This window comes from Labeo rohita, chromosome 4 (genome assembly GCF_022985175.1).
Source record: "Labeo rohita strain BAU-BD-2019 chromosome 4, IGBB_LRoh.1.0, whole genome shotgun sequence".
In the NCBI taxonomy this organism is placed as follows: Eukaryota; Metazoa; Chordata; class Actinopteri; order Cypriniformes; family Cyprinidae; genus Labeo; species Labeo rohita.
This window is the reverse complement of record NC_066872.1, coordinates 23640666-23658219: the sequence shown is the minus strand read 5'-3', so window position 1 is coordinate 23658219 and position 17554 is coordinate 23640666. Positions and strand designations below refer to the sequence as shown.

At 37.1% G+C, this 17554-nt stretch overlaps 1 protein-coding gene across 1 annotated transcript in view; it reads left to right on the top strand.

Moving 5' to 3' along the window:
* Positions 1–17554, top strand: part of LOC127163786 (copine-8) — a 120738-nt gene that overhangs the window by 58433 nt on the left and 44751 nt on the right. Inside the window, exons 5-6 of the mRNA XM_051107171.1 lie at positions 4031–4070; positions 8864–8940. Of these exons, the coding sequence (XP_050963128.1) occupies positions 4031–4070; positions 8864–8940 (117 nt within the window). The remainder of the gene's footprint in view (positions 1–4030; positions 4071–8863; positions 8941–17554) is intronic.

The window sequence follows — 17554 nt, the reverse complement described above, 5'->3', positions numbered from 1 at the left end:
TGGTGAATCCAAGTGAACTTACTTGAACTTGTTGTAAAATATGCATGAGGAAATCTTTTGCCCTCATGCAAAACTCCTAGTTGGCTATATTCCTATTATAATGACTGGATTTAGCCTATGAAAAATTTGCCAGACAATGGTAAATATGACTGCACCTGATGTCTCCTGATTCATATGTACACAGTAGTGCTACCACAGCCACTAGTTTATTCTGTACATTTATGTACATTCCTTCAGTGGTGTGATATCGGGGAGAACTCTGGGATGAGGTTTATTTATTTAATTTTTTTTAAGTAGCCTTGGAATTGACTCTGGAGGTGTTTTGTTTGTTTAACAAATGAGGCTTTGCACTTGACTTCTGGGAACAAGGAGCCTTTCAACATTATTTTGGACAGTCTGAGATGGAAATTTCCAAGCACAGTTAGTGAGTGATTTAATGATGGTGAGAGAGAAAACTGAATAAAAGTAAATAATAAAATAAAAGATTTTATGATGAAAGTATGTTACTATAAAAATGTGCACTAATTTGAGAAAACATCAAAACATAAACATTTACCACATTATGGTAGCAAACTTGGATTATTAGGTATAAAATAACAATCCTTCTTCTCAAAGTCACATAACTGCTTGATTTGAGTCCATTTGTATGAATAATTGGACCACTGTCTGCGAGCATTCGCATCCATTTCCAGGAATACAATAGACATGAAGGTCAAAGAGTCAGAATTCTAAAAGATCAAACCAAGTAAATAAATGAATCATGAATCATGGCAAGAATATGAGAATGGTTGCATGGCTTAAATATATCTCAAGGTGTAGAGAGGTTTATTTTTGAGAAGATGATGTGAAAAACTGAACATCCACCCTTAACAGCATGTCTGGAACGAAAAATCATTACAAGGTAGAGCAAAATAACTTTGTCAAGAAGATGCCATATGCAGTCTGACACAGATAAAAACAAGGCTTTGAGACAAAAAGAAGGAAGTTTTCAATTTTGGCATCTTAAATATCTTAAATAGCCCAGAGGCGATGTGAGCCTCAGTTAGGGAGAAGATTCTGAGATAAGAGCGTATTTATTATTTGAAGAGCTTTAGGGCTGCAGTTTGGCAGATATCTAACACATCATACTGAGAAGAACATTACGCTAGAGTGAACAAGGGTGGTGGCAGCTTGACGCTTTGGGGATGGACCTCTGTGGCAGGGTCTTGGAAAACTCCAGGAAAGAAGAAAAAAAATGGATAGTGCTAAGTACGGGAATCTCCTGAGGCGAAGACCTGCTGCATGTATGCAAGAGGATGAGGGCTTGGAGTTCAGTTGATTTGCCCACAGGACAATTACCTCAAACATACTTTAAGATGCAAAAGAACCATGGTAATGGCTTGAAGCCACAAATATAGATGTCCTGAAGTGCTTCACTTAAAGCTTAGATGTCACTCCAGTTAATTATTTGTGGGTTCAGAACAGTCTTGATGGAACCAGAACAGTTTGCCAAGAAAAATGATTGCCATGAATGATTCAAAAGACGAAGTGTTAAAGACGTGAAGCAGTATGCACGAAGAACTTCCATAATGTGACAAATCTAAATCAGAAGGCTATAGGCTACTTTTCCTTACCCACAAGTCATTTCAGAGATGAGGGAAGTTATATTTAGGACCTGAGCAGCTATGGTGCAATGACCTTATTGGAATTGCTGTTTCTTCTTCTTCTTATCCAAAATGAATTGCATTTTTGAGGGCCTAAACATACACGAAAACTTACATCTGATATGGATTTCAGAAGTGGGTGTGACAAAATGGCTCGATAGCGCCACCTATAAAATTTCAACGAAGTACCCCTCGAGCAGCGTTTCACATACATATACAAAATTCGCTAGACACATGTAACACACCAATATCTACAAAAAAGTCCCCCGGTACAAAGTCCGAAACTCAGCAGGAAGTCTGGTATTTTTTATTTTCTCAGCAGGTTTTGTGTAGTTTTTGGCAGGTGTTCTATTTTAACGAACTAGAGATTTAAACAGATCAACACCAAATTTTGTCTAATCTAAAGCCCTTTGTGACATTAAATTGCGAAAATCTTGAGTTTTCGTTGAAGGACGTGTCCGTGGTGGCCGGACAAACTTCGATGTTTCGCCATGAAAAAGGTTGTTATAATTCAGGCATACAATGTCTGATCTGCACCAAAATTCACGTTTGATAAGAGTCCTGTCCTGAACACAGGACATATTCAGTTATAGTCATAGCACCACCTGCTGGCAACAGGAAGTGACATGTTTTATGCTGTAATGAACTCCTCATAGAGATTTAATGACATCAACAGTATATTTGGTCAGTCTAATCTAAAGGCCTTTGCAATGTTAAATTGCGAAGATCTTGAGTTTTCGTTAAAGGGTGTGTCTGTGGCGGCCTTACAAAGTTCTATGTTTCACCATTTAAAAGGAAGTTGTTATAACTCAGCCATACAATGTCCAATCTGCCAGAAACTTCACATGATTGATAAGAGTCCTGGTTTGAACACATCTTAAGGCTAATATTCTGTTATAATCATAGCGCCACCTGCTGGCAATGGGATATTACTGGTTTTACACTAACTGAAAGATGCAATGTCCTATCTGCACCAAACTTTATATGTTTGATCAAAGTCCTAGCTTGAAGACATCTAAATCCCAATATTCAGTTATAATCATAGCACCACCAGCTGGCAACAGGAAGTTTGAATATGAATGACTTTGACATAATCCTCCTAAATTTACCACTTTAAAAGCATATTGCTCACTGTTCAGTTTTCCTAAAGCCACCGGGTGGCGGTGAGCCCAGGTGCAAGGGCCCTTGCAGCTTTAATTTGATTAAATATTTGGATTCCAAACACTGTATGCCATGCTAAAGAATCTTGTGGAAGACGAATCAATTAGATGTGATCAATATACTTTGTCAGTACTGCATTAGTTCACACCTCTTTTAAGATCCTCTCATCCATGATGAGTTTCTCACCTTCTATTAACACCCTCAAGGGTGTAGACTTGTCCCCTAGAGAAAGAGCAAATCTAAAATGGTTGTGTGTACTTGTGTGTATTTGAGTTTGAAAGCAGGCTATTCTTTGTGTGTGTGTGTGTGCCAGGGTTAAGTCTGTGTAAATGTATGTTTTTGTTCCACTCTGGGGTCATGCAGTATTTATGAATGTGAAGACGTATAGCTGAATAGAGCATCACAGTCCCTTTTGGGACTCCTTATGTAACATATTCGCCTCATTCATACATTTAAAACACTCAGACACATATGCCAGTGCAGGTTGTATGAACAGGATATGAAGAGTTGGTTTTGAAATTTGTCCGAATTGAAAGGGAAAGTCAGTTATTATGTTTAACACATAGATGGGCTTATATCTGATTTAGCTGCCCCAGTTATGACAAAGAGATTAGAACTCCCATTTTTTAAAAATGGTAAATCATGCATAAGTATCAGACCCAATCATTTCAAATCTGTTGCTGCGTGACATCGCAGTCCTTTGCATAAAAACGTTTTGAAAATGTAGGATTATATACCCTTGTGAATTGCCTACAAAAGCACTTTCAAAAAGGAGGCGGCAGTCCCAGAATGCATTGTAGTGAGTCAATGGAAAAATTCTTTCAATATGGTCGGCAAAGTCGAAATTATATATTTTTTTATTATAAATATATTCAGTGCAGAAAAGTAGTTGTATATTGTTATGCTTCTTTACCTCAGCTTTACCTCGAGTGTGCTTCACGTAAGGAGCAATATACCTGGAGTTTTAAGGAGAACATGGCAACATTTAGGTTAGCACCGTTAGCCTAAATATATAAATTCTACACAGAAATGCTAAAGCAAGCTATGGAATGAGTCGGTTAATTTCAAAAGCTATAGCTAAAAGCTAATTTATCAAAGCATTCTGTGCCAGCTGGTAATTTGATATGACGCAAGCAATAAATACAAAATGATGAATATACAAACAAAAAACTGGTTATCCTGCTTGTGTGTCGCTTCTCAATATGTCCTTCTCTTTTGTTTTTCAGGTATGATGTTGACTCCAAAAGCACCAACCTTTCAAAACATGTAAGTCTCAGAAACTGCTCCATGTTTCCGTTTAGACTATAAACGTTTACCCAGTCCTCTAGGCTAATATGAAGGTTAAGATGGCGTCATACACAATGGCTCTGGAGTAAACCATCTCATAGTGGTTGTAATCAGCAGGTTTGTTTATATGAGAATAAAGAGGCAAATGTGGGTTAATAGAGATGTGTGATTAGAGAAGCTCTCACAGAGATGGTAGCATGATTGAAGCTGTGTTTTGGTGCTCAAGCGGGTCCCTGAGGTGTCATTTTACACACTGATGATGGGTTTAGAGTAAGAGATGCAAATTCACTTCAGTGGTCCCATCTGTGCTTGTCATGGAATGTGGCCGTAATCATTCTGTGTCTTTCATGCTCCAATCAAACAACCAATCAACCCAAAATATCTTGCCATGCCTGACATTAACTGTCAATTCAGCCATCCATCCATCGTTACCTCCGTTGCCCATGAACTGTATGGAAAAAAAATTCAACTGTCAATCAATCAATCAGTTAACATCAACTTTGTCAGTCAGTCAATTGATCCATCTATCCATTTACTTCTTCTAAAGTATGATCTTCTACGCACCATCCATTACATTTTTAAGTACTCATATACAGTTGAGGTCAAAAGTTTGCATCCCCCTTTAGAATCATTAAAAATGTTAATTATTTTACCAAAATAAGAGGGATCATACAAAATGCATGTTTTTTTTTAGTATTGACCTGAATGAGATATTTCATATAAAAGATGTTTACATATAGTCCACAACAGAAAATAATAGTTGCATTTAGTGAATTTAGCGATAGCTGTTCATTTCCCTTGCTTGTCTTGAACAGTTAAACTGCCTGCTGTTCTTCAGAAAAATTCTTCAGGACCCACAAATTATTTAGTTTTCCAGCATTTGAACCCTTTTCAACAATGACTGTTTGATGTTGACATCTGACTTTTCACACTTAGGACAGCTGAATCTATCATATGCAGCTATTACAGAAGTTTCAAACACTCACTGATGCTCCAGAAGGAAACACGATGCATTAAGAGCTGGGTTGTGAAAAGTCTTTGAATTTGAAGATCAGGATAAATTTAACTTATTTTGTCTTCTGGGAAACATAAAAATAATCTTCTGTAGCCTCTGAAGGGCAGTACTAAATGAAAAAAATATGATATGTAGGCAAAATAAGAAAAATGTACACATCTCCATTCTGTTCAAAAGTTTTCACCCCCCGGCTCTTAATGCATGTTTTTTTTACCTTCAGGAGCATCAGTGAGCGTTTGAACCTTCTGTAATAGTTGCATATGAGTCCCTCAGTTGTCCTCAGTGTGAAAAGATGGATCTCAAAACCATACAGTCATTGTTGGAAAGGGTTCAAATACACAAAAATGCTGGAAAACCAAAGAGTTTGTGGGACCTGAAGGATTTTTCTGCAGAACAGCAAGCAGTTTAACTGTTCAGGACAAACAAGAGACTCATGAACAACTATCACTAAATAAAAAAAAAAAAAAACAGCTGTGGATCATTTAGCTAAGAACACAGTATAAAGAATCAAGGGGATGTAAACTTTTGAACCAGGTAATTTTTATAAATTCAGCTATTATTTTCTCTTGTGGACTGTATGTATACATCTTTTATGTGAAATATCTTATTCAGGTCAGTACTGCATATGCAATAACATGCATTTTGTATGATCCTTCTTATTTTGGTAAAATTATTAACATTTTTAATGATTCTGAAAGGGGGATTCAAACTTTTGACCTCAACTGTATAGGTAGTTTTATACACACAGACACACACACACAATGTTCTTATAAAGGTTTATCTTTGACATCAGGCTGCAAAACCATTTTGGTTCTAATTGGAATTGGAGTTTTGGTAATTCCTTGGCATTTACAAGGCAAACTAACAATAATCAGGTAGTAGTGAAACTGAGGTAGTTTAATGCTAGTTAATTTAGTATGTATGGCATAGGAGACACTGGGTAAACTGAAACTCTTTAACCAAACACATCATGGCATTTACTAAACCACCCGCCAACAACACCATTGATCTAAACCAGCTGTACACTTCTCTGCAAGCCATATCCCAGGCAACGCTCCCAAGCATCTGTACTGCTATTGTTTCCTGCCGCGAGCATGTGGACACACTAGCTGTAAAGAGACAGATAAACTGATCTCTTCACACATCATGCGCAAGAGTAATTGAAAACACCCTCAGTGACTCCAGTGAGCATACAAGTTCCATCCCTGAAAATTACCACCTCGAAATGATCTAACAAATCAGACACAGTGCCTCCTGGTACTTTACTCCCTCCCTCAGTCACTCAGAAATCAATATTACGCTCTTCCCCTCTGACTTGGAAAGACAAACACTGCTTGTCCACTCCCGAAGGGAATTGTGCATAAAACCATTATAGGATGTGTTGAAAGACAAAGAGCGACTACGTCCTTAGGTGAAAATTAAGAGAAGAGGCAGCAGGGAGTAAACCACACATGCAGAGATAGAGAAAGAAACATTGAGCGATAGATGGAGACAGACAGAGGAAGAGAAGGAGGTCTGAGTACGGTTTATAGAGAATAAAGATAGATTATTCATATTCATTTTTATGAATACAAATTGAGAGCATAGTCGCTAGTAATTAGACAAGCGGTAGAACAAGTGCTCATGGGAATGTCTGTGTCAGTGAAAATGAAGCGTTTCATAAATAACCGAGGATGAAATCGAAGAGCAAAAACTATTGTCTAAATTAGTGACTGTCACATTAGAGACAAAGAAAAATTCACCCCCCAAAATATTTTACTTATTTATTTAAGTAACACAATAAACAAACCATTTTGTCCATACAAGAATAGAATATAGAATTCAAGCTAACAAAAAAATAAATAAATAAACTCTCTTCTGAAGTCACATGGTAATTTTTGTGTAGAGAACAGATTGAAATTCTTCCTCTCCGTCATATCACTCAAATCTCATTTGCATTCTCATAGCAAAAATTGCTGTGTTACATTTGTTTGCAAGACATTTGAGAACTAATGCAACATTAATGACAAACATGAGTACTTTTTCATACAACGACTTTTCATACATTGAGACTGGGCCCAATCAGTTTAGTTAATTTTGACTTTTTTAAATAAAAGTAAATCTAGCTAGACTTGTTGTCCTTAAAATGATTAAATTCTTTTGTTCACCCTATCAACTTGGCATCACAGTAAGTGCACTTTTTATTGGATTGAGTCATGGGGAGATGCTTCTAGGTTTGCTGAAGGGGAAGACTCAGAATTACATGGAGAAATCCCTGGGGTACCTCAGGGTTCAGTAATTGGCCCCCTTCTTTTCTCGATATACACAACTTTTTAGTCAGCAGAGGATGTAGTAAATTTAATTCAATTCAACTGGATGTGTATTTGCACATTTACAGATGAGCATGCAATGTGCGTTACGTACCCTACCATACCTATTTGTTTGTTCTAAAAAAGAAAAGTTCTACATTATTACACTGAAATTATGTCTTTGAAAAATATAAACACACCTGCTAAAGCAAAGCAATTGGCTTCATTTTCATTTGTATTCTCTGGATGTCTTATTTTTCGTTTTCTCCTGTTTCCTTTGATCATTCTCGCTCCACTGCACTTTCCATTAATGCACAGTTTTATTAATACAGAATAAGGTAAATTAAGATCTATCATTTTCAGCATACGGACTACATTACACTAACAGTATTACCTACCCTTATAAAAAACTGCTGTTGCGAAGGTCAGTGGAGTGGAACTTCACAGCTCTGCCAGGAAAATCATTTGAATTCTTAAGGCTTTTCTGAGCAAAATATTGTGCTTCACTTCAGATCGTTTATCAGGGGGGTGACAACTTTTCAGCATGGTGTGTTAACAGTTTCAGCCTTTAAAATGGTGTGGGGTTTTTTTTAATACTACTGCTTTCATAGACCTTTTTAAGCTTGACAGCTATAGTCATCATTCCCTCTCTTTACATAAAAGTAGTCAGAATATTTTTCAACTTCTTTAAGGCAATTGTATGTAGATTTTTAAACTCGAAATAGTTTCAAAATCATTCTGATGGAACATTCTGATGGCTATCCACTGTAATTACCACATAGATTCAGTATATTTATGTGAGTGAGTTCCATGTTAACTGTAGAAGCCTTCAAAGGCGAAAATGCACTAAACAACATACAGTTGCTTTAATGGGTTTGGAAAGGCCACCTAATTCTTGTAAAGATAAATCTTAATGCTATATCATACAGTGACATTCTAAAGAATTATGTGCTTCCAACTATATGGCAATGGTCTGGGAGGGCTATTTTCTGCTTCGGCACAGCAATGCCTTAGTGGGCGAAGCTAGGTTCATAAAGAAAAGATTTACTGAGTCTACTGTGAAAGAACTTAGAATGGCTTGCACTGACTTGCTCCAAACCTGAGCTCCACTGACCACCTTAGGGATGAATTGGAACACTGACTGCTAGCCAGACCCCATCGCCACAGAGCAAATCCCCACAATCTTGTTCCAACACCTACTGGAAAGCTTTTCAAGTTAGGGAGGGCTAACCATTTATAAATGCCTATGATTTTGAAATTAAAAGATGAACATGCACACAGGGTTAAGGGGTTTTGGTGTCCACATAATTTTGTCCGTATTGTAGATTATCTTTGCTCTTACCCAATGATTACAGATAAAGTAGAAGAAATCTCATATGCTATAAATAGACAACTTCAAATACTGACCTTTCATCTTGCCATGTTGAAAAATGCCACCCAGTCGCCTTTAATGTTCTCTCCCATTGCAGGATTTCCTTGGCCAGGCTTGTTGTACATTGGGAGAGGTGGTGGGATCGTTGGGGAGTCGTATGGAGAAACCTCTTGGGTAAGAACCACTCTATTTGGTTTGTTTCCTCCATTCATAAAGCTACATCCTTCCAGTCTGTGATAGATCATTGGTTCTGAACTCCAGTTCTGGAGACCCACTCTGCACATTTTTTGTTCATTATGTAACACACCTGATTCAGATAATCATCTTATTAGGAGATCGCTCTATGAACTGAACAGAGTGTGTCGGATAAGAAAGACTTACAAAATGTGCAGAGCTGCCTGTGGGTCCCCAGGATGGGAGTTGAGAATCACTGTGAAAGATCCCATTCTCTTTTATCATCGAACAACCTTGTCAATGGTCTGCCAGTCTGGTAGTGAATTACAAAGAATTTCAATAAGTAGGTAACTGCACTTTACATGTCAGTCGAACATTCTCTTTTGGTCTTCTTGGTTAGAAAATGCTGCAAAGTGGACCTGATTTTGTGCTGACAGTCAAAAATTACTATAAATGCAACACTACTTAATATGATATACGATATGACGTGTCTCTTTTATATGTGGGCCATTGTACAGAAGTGGTGCAAAGTGTCCCGCATTTTTCACGCCATAACCAGAAATATTCATGTGTCCCTCCCTCTCATAGCTACATGGTGAGTAGATACAGTAGGCCCCATCATTTTGAGGTAAATTTGTTCAAAAATATGAAAAATCTGTGTGTAACTTCAAAAAATGTCACTACCAAACTCCATTTTTCTATAATTAAACACTTTTTTTGCATAAACTTAATAAGCCTCTATGTTAAGACAGAGGCTAGACCAACTAGCAGTTAGCCAACTAGTCTGACCAACTAGCAGTTAGCCAAAGGCTAATCAGTTTTATTTTTTTGCATTCAACTTAGACTAATCTACATTTTTATGTAACCGAATTATAACAAATTATAAACAGTCTTAAACAGAAAAAAATAGCTCTAAATTTATGCAACCGACCCCTGTACTAGCATGGTTGACTAGGATGATTAGCATCTTTGAGCTAGGTTTAAAAGCATCTAAAATTGTCGCTAAAGAAACAGTCACGACCAAACATTCAGTGAAGTTTTGGTAGTGACATCTTTGGGAGGTTTTTTGAGTGTTATCCCATAAAATTGTCACTGCCGTAAAAGTCATGACTGAAACATGTCATCATTGGAACACATAATCCTTTATTTGGGAAAAATAAACAAAGTTTTCGTACAATTATGCAAATTCTTAGTATTTTAGTATGTTTTAGTAGTGTTTTAGTATGTGAGTTAATATTTTTTATTTGATGGTACATAAATTTTCGCTACCGGAAATTATTGTCACTACTGAAAATGTGCTGTCACAACCAAAACATGGGATGTTTTGTCAAAAGTAAAGTATACTGAATTATTAACTAAAATTTTATAATAGTTTTTAGTTCAATGTATATTCAGACTAATGAATCCTTAACTTTGAAATCAGTATGATCAACTTTTTGCCATTTACAAAGCAATAAATCACACTTGAAATATTGTTAAAATTGTAATTGTTATTGATTTACCTCTGAAAACCTTTTAATAAAACAGAAAAAAATATGCATTTACAAGGAAGATGTAAGCAAAACCCTAATAGGTCAATTACATTTGCATACATTTGCTTTCCAAGCTATGACAGCACATTCAACATGCAACCCTTGACGGAGCTGAGAAATATCACATGATTTCGTCATTGTTTCCTGCAGTTAGGTCCAGAAAGCAGCTTTTGAGTACAAATTTAGTTCTTCCTGATTAACCACAAAAGTAATCTGAAACCATTTTGATATTTGATGCAGTTCCATCTTAAAATTCAAAACAATGGCAGTGTGCTGTGAACATTAAAATACATTTAAAATGAGGCTGTGCTTTGAACATTGCAAGAAAACAGTACAAATGTTCCTTTGCAGAATGTATATAATGAAAGGAATTCTGGGAAATCATCAGGGGATTATAGCTGAGCAAACTGTGACACTCTAAGAAGTTTGTGTGTTTAGTTGAGGGTATAAAGTTCACATCGACTAATGAGCTGCTGCTCGCTATTGCTGCTTTTTAGTCTGACTCCGCTCATTAAAGTCTTTATTCCACCTCATCTGCACAAACAAACCTTTGAGCTTCCTGTATCCTTCCCATCGAGGTCGTATTGTCACTCAGCACCTGATTTTTCTTCCTGAGAGAAAGTCCATTTAGGTTCCGGTTTGAGTCAACGTTATTGTACCTCAGCTCTTTCTCATGAAGGGAGGTGAAGGCCTGCCTCACATACATTGCTCTGTGCTACGGTTATCAAAGCAGGCTCATTAGATTGTCAGTGGGAGTTCAGTGTCTCACTGCGTCTGGGGGTGCCTGCACTGTTGCTCCATTAGCTAAGCAGAGCTGAACACCAGCACGCTCATTACATGCAGCTAAAGACAGACTACTGCTGCGTTCAAGAAAATGAAGAACAAGGTGATTTGGGGTTTGTAGATACCTGATGTTTGAGGTAGTTGTAGCTTTGGTTGTATTTGCAACTAATAATATACACTGATCACCTGTTAAAGCCAGGCAGGTGTAGAAACCTGAGACGAAAATACCTAGTAAATGGAAAAACTGTCCACTAACAGAACATGTTATGTTCATGTTATGTTATGTTCTGTATGTTAAACGTTAATGTACATGTTATTGTAGACATCTCACATACTGCTGTACCATGCAAAAAAAAAAAAAAGGTAGAAAAACCAATATAAAACATAACATAATAATATTAACAATAACACTTTACAATGTTTTTTGTTAATATTGTTAATATTAACATGAACGAACAATGAACAGTATATTTATTACACTATTTATTCATCTTTGTTGATGTTAGTTGATAAAAATACAGTCGTTCATTGTTCATGGTAGTTCAGTGCATTAACTAATGATAACAAATACAACTTGTGATTGAAATTAACATTAACTAAGATTAATAAATGCTGTAGAAGTATTGTTCTCTTGTTCATGTTAACTAATGAATCTTATTGTAAGATGTTACCACAATAACTTGGTAACACTTTATTTTACGGTTTCTTAACTAGTTGCTTATTAGCATGCATTTTTTTGGTCTTTGTGTCAAAATGTAAATTAGATGCTAAAATTATATTGTTTACCCAAAATTTCAAACCACAAACCACACAACCACCACACATTTTGAGATATTTAACATGTTGGTAGAATTATTGTTTGTTAGTAATATTTAAAGGGGTCATATGATGTTGCTAAAAACAACATTATTTTATGTATTTGGTGTAATGCAATGTGTTTACATGGTTTGAGGTACATTATTGTTGCTCCTCTCTGCCCCACCTTTCTGAAACACGCTGATCTTTACAAAAACAATAAACCCCATTACAAATGAGGCATTTGTGGATCCATTGAGGACATAATTACTGATTATAATGACTCATGCTGTCTTTTTACACATTTTGTTATGTCGTGCTGTGTAAACATATCATGTCTGCATTTGTGATCGTAAAAATTACAAACAAGAACTGCTCAAAACTCGTGTTTGAATAGCCAGTAGCAAATTCTTTAAATATGAAAACGTACTTACAGGCTGTGAGTCAGAAGCGCCAGTTGGAACTGCCCCACTTTATAGTATGTACAGCTGGCATTGTAGGCTACTCTCCCAGGTTCAGGAAACAATTTTCTGTGAAATGCACTGCACACACTCAAATATTTGTATTATACTGTTCTGGAAATGTGTTGTAAATATAACTTAACCACTGATTTCTAGTTGTGTAGTCATTTGGAAGGCTAAACAAAGTACTTTCGCTTTCGCAAAGTTACATCTTTCTTTGCGTATTTGGGCGGTGTTATGCAAATCTTCCCACACCGTGATGTAGATGGGGGGGCATGTTTGAATATGCAGTTTTAGCAAGGCATGGCTATAGATATATAATATAACTCTTTGGGTTTAAGACTTTAATTTTTGCAACTTTATAGATCTTTAAAATACACAAATAGCTTGTAACACTCCAAAGACAAAGGAAAACATGAAACTGCATCATATGACCCCTTTAAGGAGCATATATTTAAGGTTAAATTGGTGATTTTTTTTTTTGGTAGTTTAATGCATTCATTTCAGTAGGAATACATGCAAGTGGGCAAAAAATTTACCTTTCAGATTTCACTTACGTTTAAGTTGTTCACACATTTACCTACAAAAAGCTGCTTGAAGTGAAAGTAAATTCTGCATGGCTACACTATTGACAATACACAACGGACCATTTTTGTTTGTGAAATGTAGCCGAACTTTAACTGTGTGACCTCACCTTTACGGCTTTGTTCAGATAAGAATCCTAAATGCTCAATAGTAACAGTAATACTTACCTACCAGCAAACTTTACTTAAATTGGATAGCTGTACTATAATGACAAGGGTTACAAAAGCTGTTTTGGAGGCATTAAATCATGGCGAAACCCCACACCTGCGCCTGAGGCCTGACAGGGGGGACCTTTAACAACCCTAATGACTGTTAATTACAGCTAATTACACAGTTCAATCACCCCGCCAATTGCGTTTGGGAGACGCTGCATGAAGGGAAAAAATGTTGCTATTTCAAGAGCGGTTAGTGGAGTTCTTTGGTATTTTGTGAGATTTGCTATTCTGTTCCTAATGTCTGCTTGAATAGTCTTGAATGACTTCGGAGTTATTCTGTACATCAGTCTAAAAGAGTATAATGCATTTGCACTTATATGTGTGTGTGTGAGTGGGAGGCAGATGTTTGCTGAGAGCGCAGTGCAATCCAATGTGATATATCGATATAAGCGATATCGCTTATATCATGTCGGATTGCACTGTCAGGATGATCAGTGCCCTAGCACGAAGCTTCACAGAATGAGAAAACTATAGACGGATCGGCTGGAATAGATGAAGCTGAAAATGCACCATAAAATGACTTCTGTGTCATTAATGACAACTGAAGTTATGAGAACTCTCCACTGAATTCAAGTGCTCTTTTCTCAGCACCCGTGCTGAAGTGGGCTCATTAAAGCCCAATGGACCATGCCACCCAGCGACTTACTGTGAACGCTTTCCACTAGAAAGGCAATATGTTGGGTGGATTTTTTGATATCTATACAAATGTTGTTACCTCTGCAAATAACTTTAACTTCATTCTCAAGTTTATGGTATTGTTGTATCGGGATAGAGATTTGAAGCTCTTAAAATATGTTCTTAAAAAATATTTTATTTAAAATTATTTTACTACGTCTGTTTGATATACATAGACTGAGAAGTCTAACGAATGCTCGCTATCAAGTGGAAATACAAAAAGTTAAATAGCAAAAAAGTTTCTTTACTAAAAGAAATGCCAAGTTTTGTCATGAAACTCTAGATGGCACAGGCTGATGGGTCGTTAATGCAAACTGACTACAGCGTTAAATAACTTGCCACAAGCTGACTGGTTCATACGCAGCCAATGAGCTTGCTGCTTTACATTTAATGGCTGGTTAACATCCACTACAGCATTTTGCAGTGTGCTTTCCGAGTTTCTCTGAAACCCATTTCCTTCCCCAGCTCCACCTGTATAAATCTGCTATGGGTTATTATATATTCTACCTGTGCAGCAGCACACTGTAAAAAGTTTTCACCAGTTTCAACTTAAAAACTTAAGTTTAGCAGCTGCCTTAAAATTTGAAGTTAAAGCAACTTAAAAGTACAAGTCATTCTAACTCACTTTATTGTAGTGAGTTGAAATGACTTGTAGTTTTGAGTTGAAGTATTAAAAATACTTCCAAAATCAAATCTGCAGAAAAAGTATAGGTAGTCATTGTTGCACTCTAAACATCAGATATGTTCTGATTGGCTGTGATTTTGTTTTCAGTTTGAACAGACAACGGTCACTGAAAATGTGAAACAAATGTGTGTGGCACACCGCAATGGTGCCAAGAAGCTCTGGAAAAAGTTTGAGTAATGAGATACAGAACTGCAAATAATGACCGTTTTACTGTCATATCATTTCTTTCTGAGAATATGAAGTAAGGTCCATTTCTTAAATGCATTTCTATAAAAAAACACTAAGAAAAAAGAAGCAGCACTTTATGGTTTGCTTTTAATTATACTTGTTATTTCATTCAGGTCTCTGTCGACCGAGGGGAGATAATTACACACGCGCAGACTGAAAAAAACAGCCATTCCACTGCTGTGTCGCCAGTACTTAATTACCTTGCGCACTCAAGATGCTGATTGCAAATGCATGCATCTTGATTGGGACTTACAGGAGGGACTAAATGTCAAAAAAAAAATGGTGGTAGAATGGAAGCTTTTCTTCATGTGTTTGATTTAGGAAAGGCTATTCTGAATCATCCTGGATGTTCTTGGATGAGACTTGAAAACTTAATATTAGAACAATGTTGTTTGTCACATAGTTCATCACACATCTCTGTTGCTAAGAGACCAAGACATTGATGAAGAACCTTGTTGAATGTTTAAATATTTACTGTATAGGAGCACAGAATTGTTGAAAATCAGTGTTTCCCAATCTTTTTTTTTGTCTTATGAACCTTCACAGCTCTGCTAATAAGGCATTTCCAGAAACCAAATCAGAAATGTTTTACCTTGTATTACTCTCAACAACATTATTAATATACAGTAATTGAAATATGATAATTCACCTTTAAAACCGACCTATACTGATTAGAAATACAAAATCTAAAAATTAAAAACCATATATCTTAAGTTTAAACTGACAGAACTTTTCATGATGGCAAAGATCCGCTGCCACGTGAGCAAGAATGTCATAGAAATGCCAGTCAAAAACAATGTTTTGTTTGTTGTTGCTGTAATAACTGAAGGACAAGCTGTAAAGGCTCCACCCACTTTTAGAAAGGAGGCGGGAGCAGCAGCTCATTTGCATTTAAAAACACACATGAAAACAGTTCTTGCTTCAATACAAAAAAGGAGTATTTACAGCATAAAATCTTACATGTTAAGTGATATATTTTGAGCTGAAAGTTCACAGACATCTTTTAGGGACACCTAAGACTTCTTGTAATAAGAGCATAATAGAACCCCTATAAAACATATTTCCTTTCTATAAATGCATTTGGTTTGATCGGCTAAGACATGTGATAGGATAAAAGTAGGAAAGTGAAATGCATCTGCTTCCTGGCACAAAAGTCGTCCACTTAAATTGACAAAATGATTTATTTCTTTCCTTGAAAAGCAACTTTGTGTTAGAATGAGGGCCAATGTAGCGTTCGTCGTCATAGTCAGTGCAGAATTCTACAAGATTCTCAGCTCTTAAATCTATTTATTCTACATGACCAATTTCAGTATAATGTTCCTCTTGAAATACAAAAAAAGCTAAATGACTCCCCTGAAATATGTATGAGATGACATCTTAGTCCTATTTATTAGATATCTCTGCTGGGTCCCTCAGTTGCACAGGTTGGGGTTGTCATGGTGACTACAGGGTTTCTCACACATCATGTCTTCCATTTGTTGGGTCAGCTTATGCATACTGTAATGTTTTGCAGTTCTGTATAGCAAAAACCTGTATTTCTAGCAGATGTCTTACCCCTTATGACGTACAAAGCCGATTGTGTATTTGCTGCATCATTATTACCTTTTTAAAATTGTTTTCTTGTCACTCAGAATTTTTTTTTTTGTTGTTGTTGCAACTGAGTTATAATAACAGCAAGTTTATAAGCTAATGAATTAAATACATTTTTAATGTAGTCATCTGGTGCCAACCCTCTATCTTACAGTGTTAAGTGATATTAGTGATGACAGAACACATTTAAAAACTTGTTTACATCGATTACATATTTTAAGGAAGTTTTTAAAAGATTAAATTATTAAGTAAATTAGCTGAGTTGGTGCTCAAGTAACATAATTATTACATTTGAAAAGTTGGTGAGAACAGTCATACTTTTTTTTCAAGATTCTTTGACAATAGAAAGCATTCATAACCAAGCATCATTAATCTGAATGATATAACATTTCATTTGGATAATTACAAGACACACCTGAACCAAATGACATAATTAGACACAGATGAGAAACTAGGTCAGGGAACACGTCGGAACAAAAACACAACTACAAGTCCATGAGGTGTGACATATCGCCCCCTTCCCGGAAGATGCGGCTTCGCGACACAGGAAACAACAAATGGGCGGGACGGAGGGGGACTTAGGAGGACAAAGGAGAGGATATGGGATGGCAAGGGGCTGGTAGGATGGCAAGCTGACAGTACTGGTGGAGGTTTAGGCATTGGATGGACATGGAGGGAGGAGCCATGACGGAGACAGAAGGGACTTGGAGCAGGAGGAGCCAGGCAGGACCCAGGCCGCAGCCATGAAGGCAACCCACAGTGGAGCCAAAGGAGGGAGGATCCATGGTGGAGGAAGGGCTGACTACTCCAGGGGGCTGACCGGCAGTGGCGGAGCAGGTGGTGGTGGAGCCTAAGGTGGAGACGGGGAGCCAATGAGCCGACGAGCCAGGGTGACGCAGAGGATCCGGAAAGCCACGGTGGAGCAGATGGCTCCGGCAACTGAGGCAGAGGCAGGGATCTGCAATCCAGGGATCCGTGGTGGAGCCGGAGTGACAGAAGGACTGAGGTGGAGCTCAAGCAAAGGAGGGGCCTGACAGAGCCAGAGGGACAACGACTGACCAACGC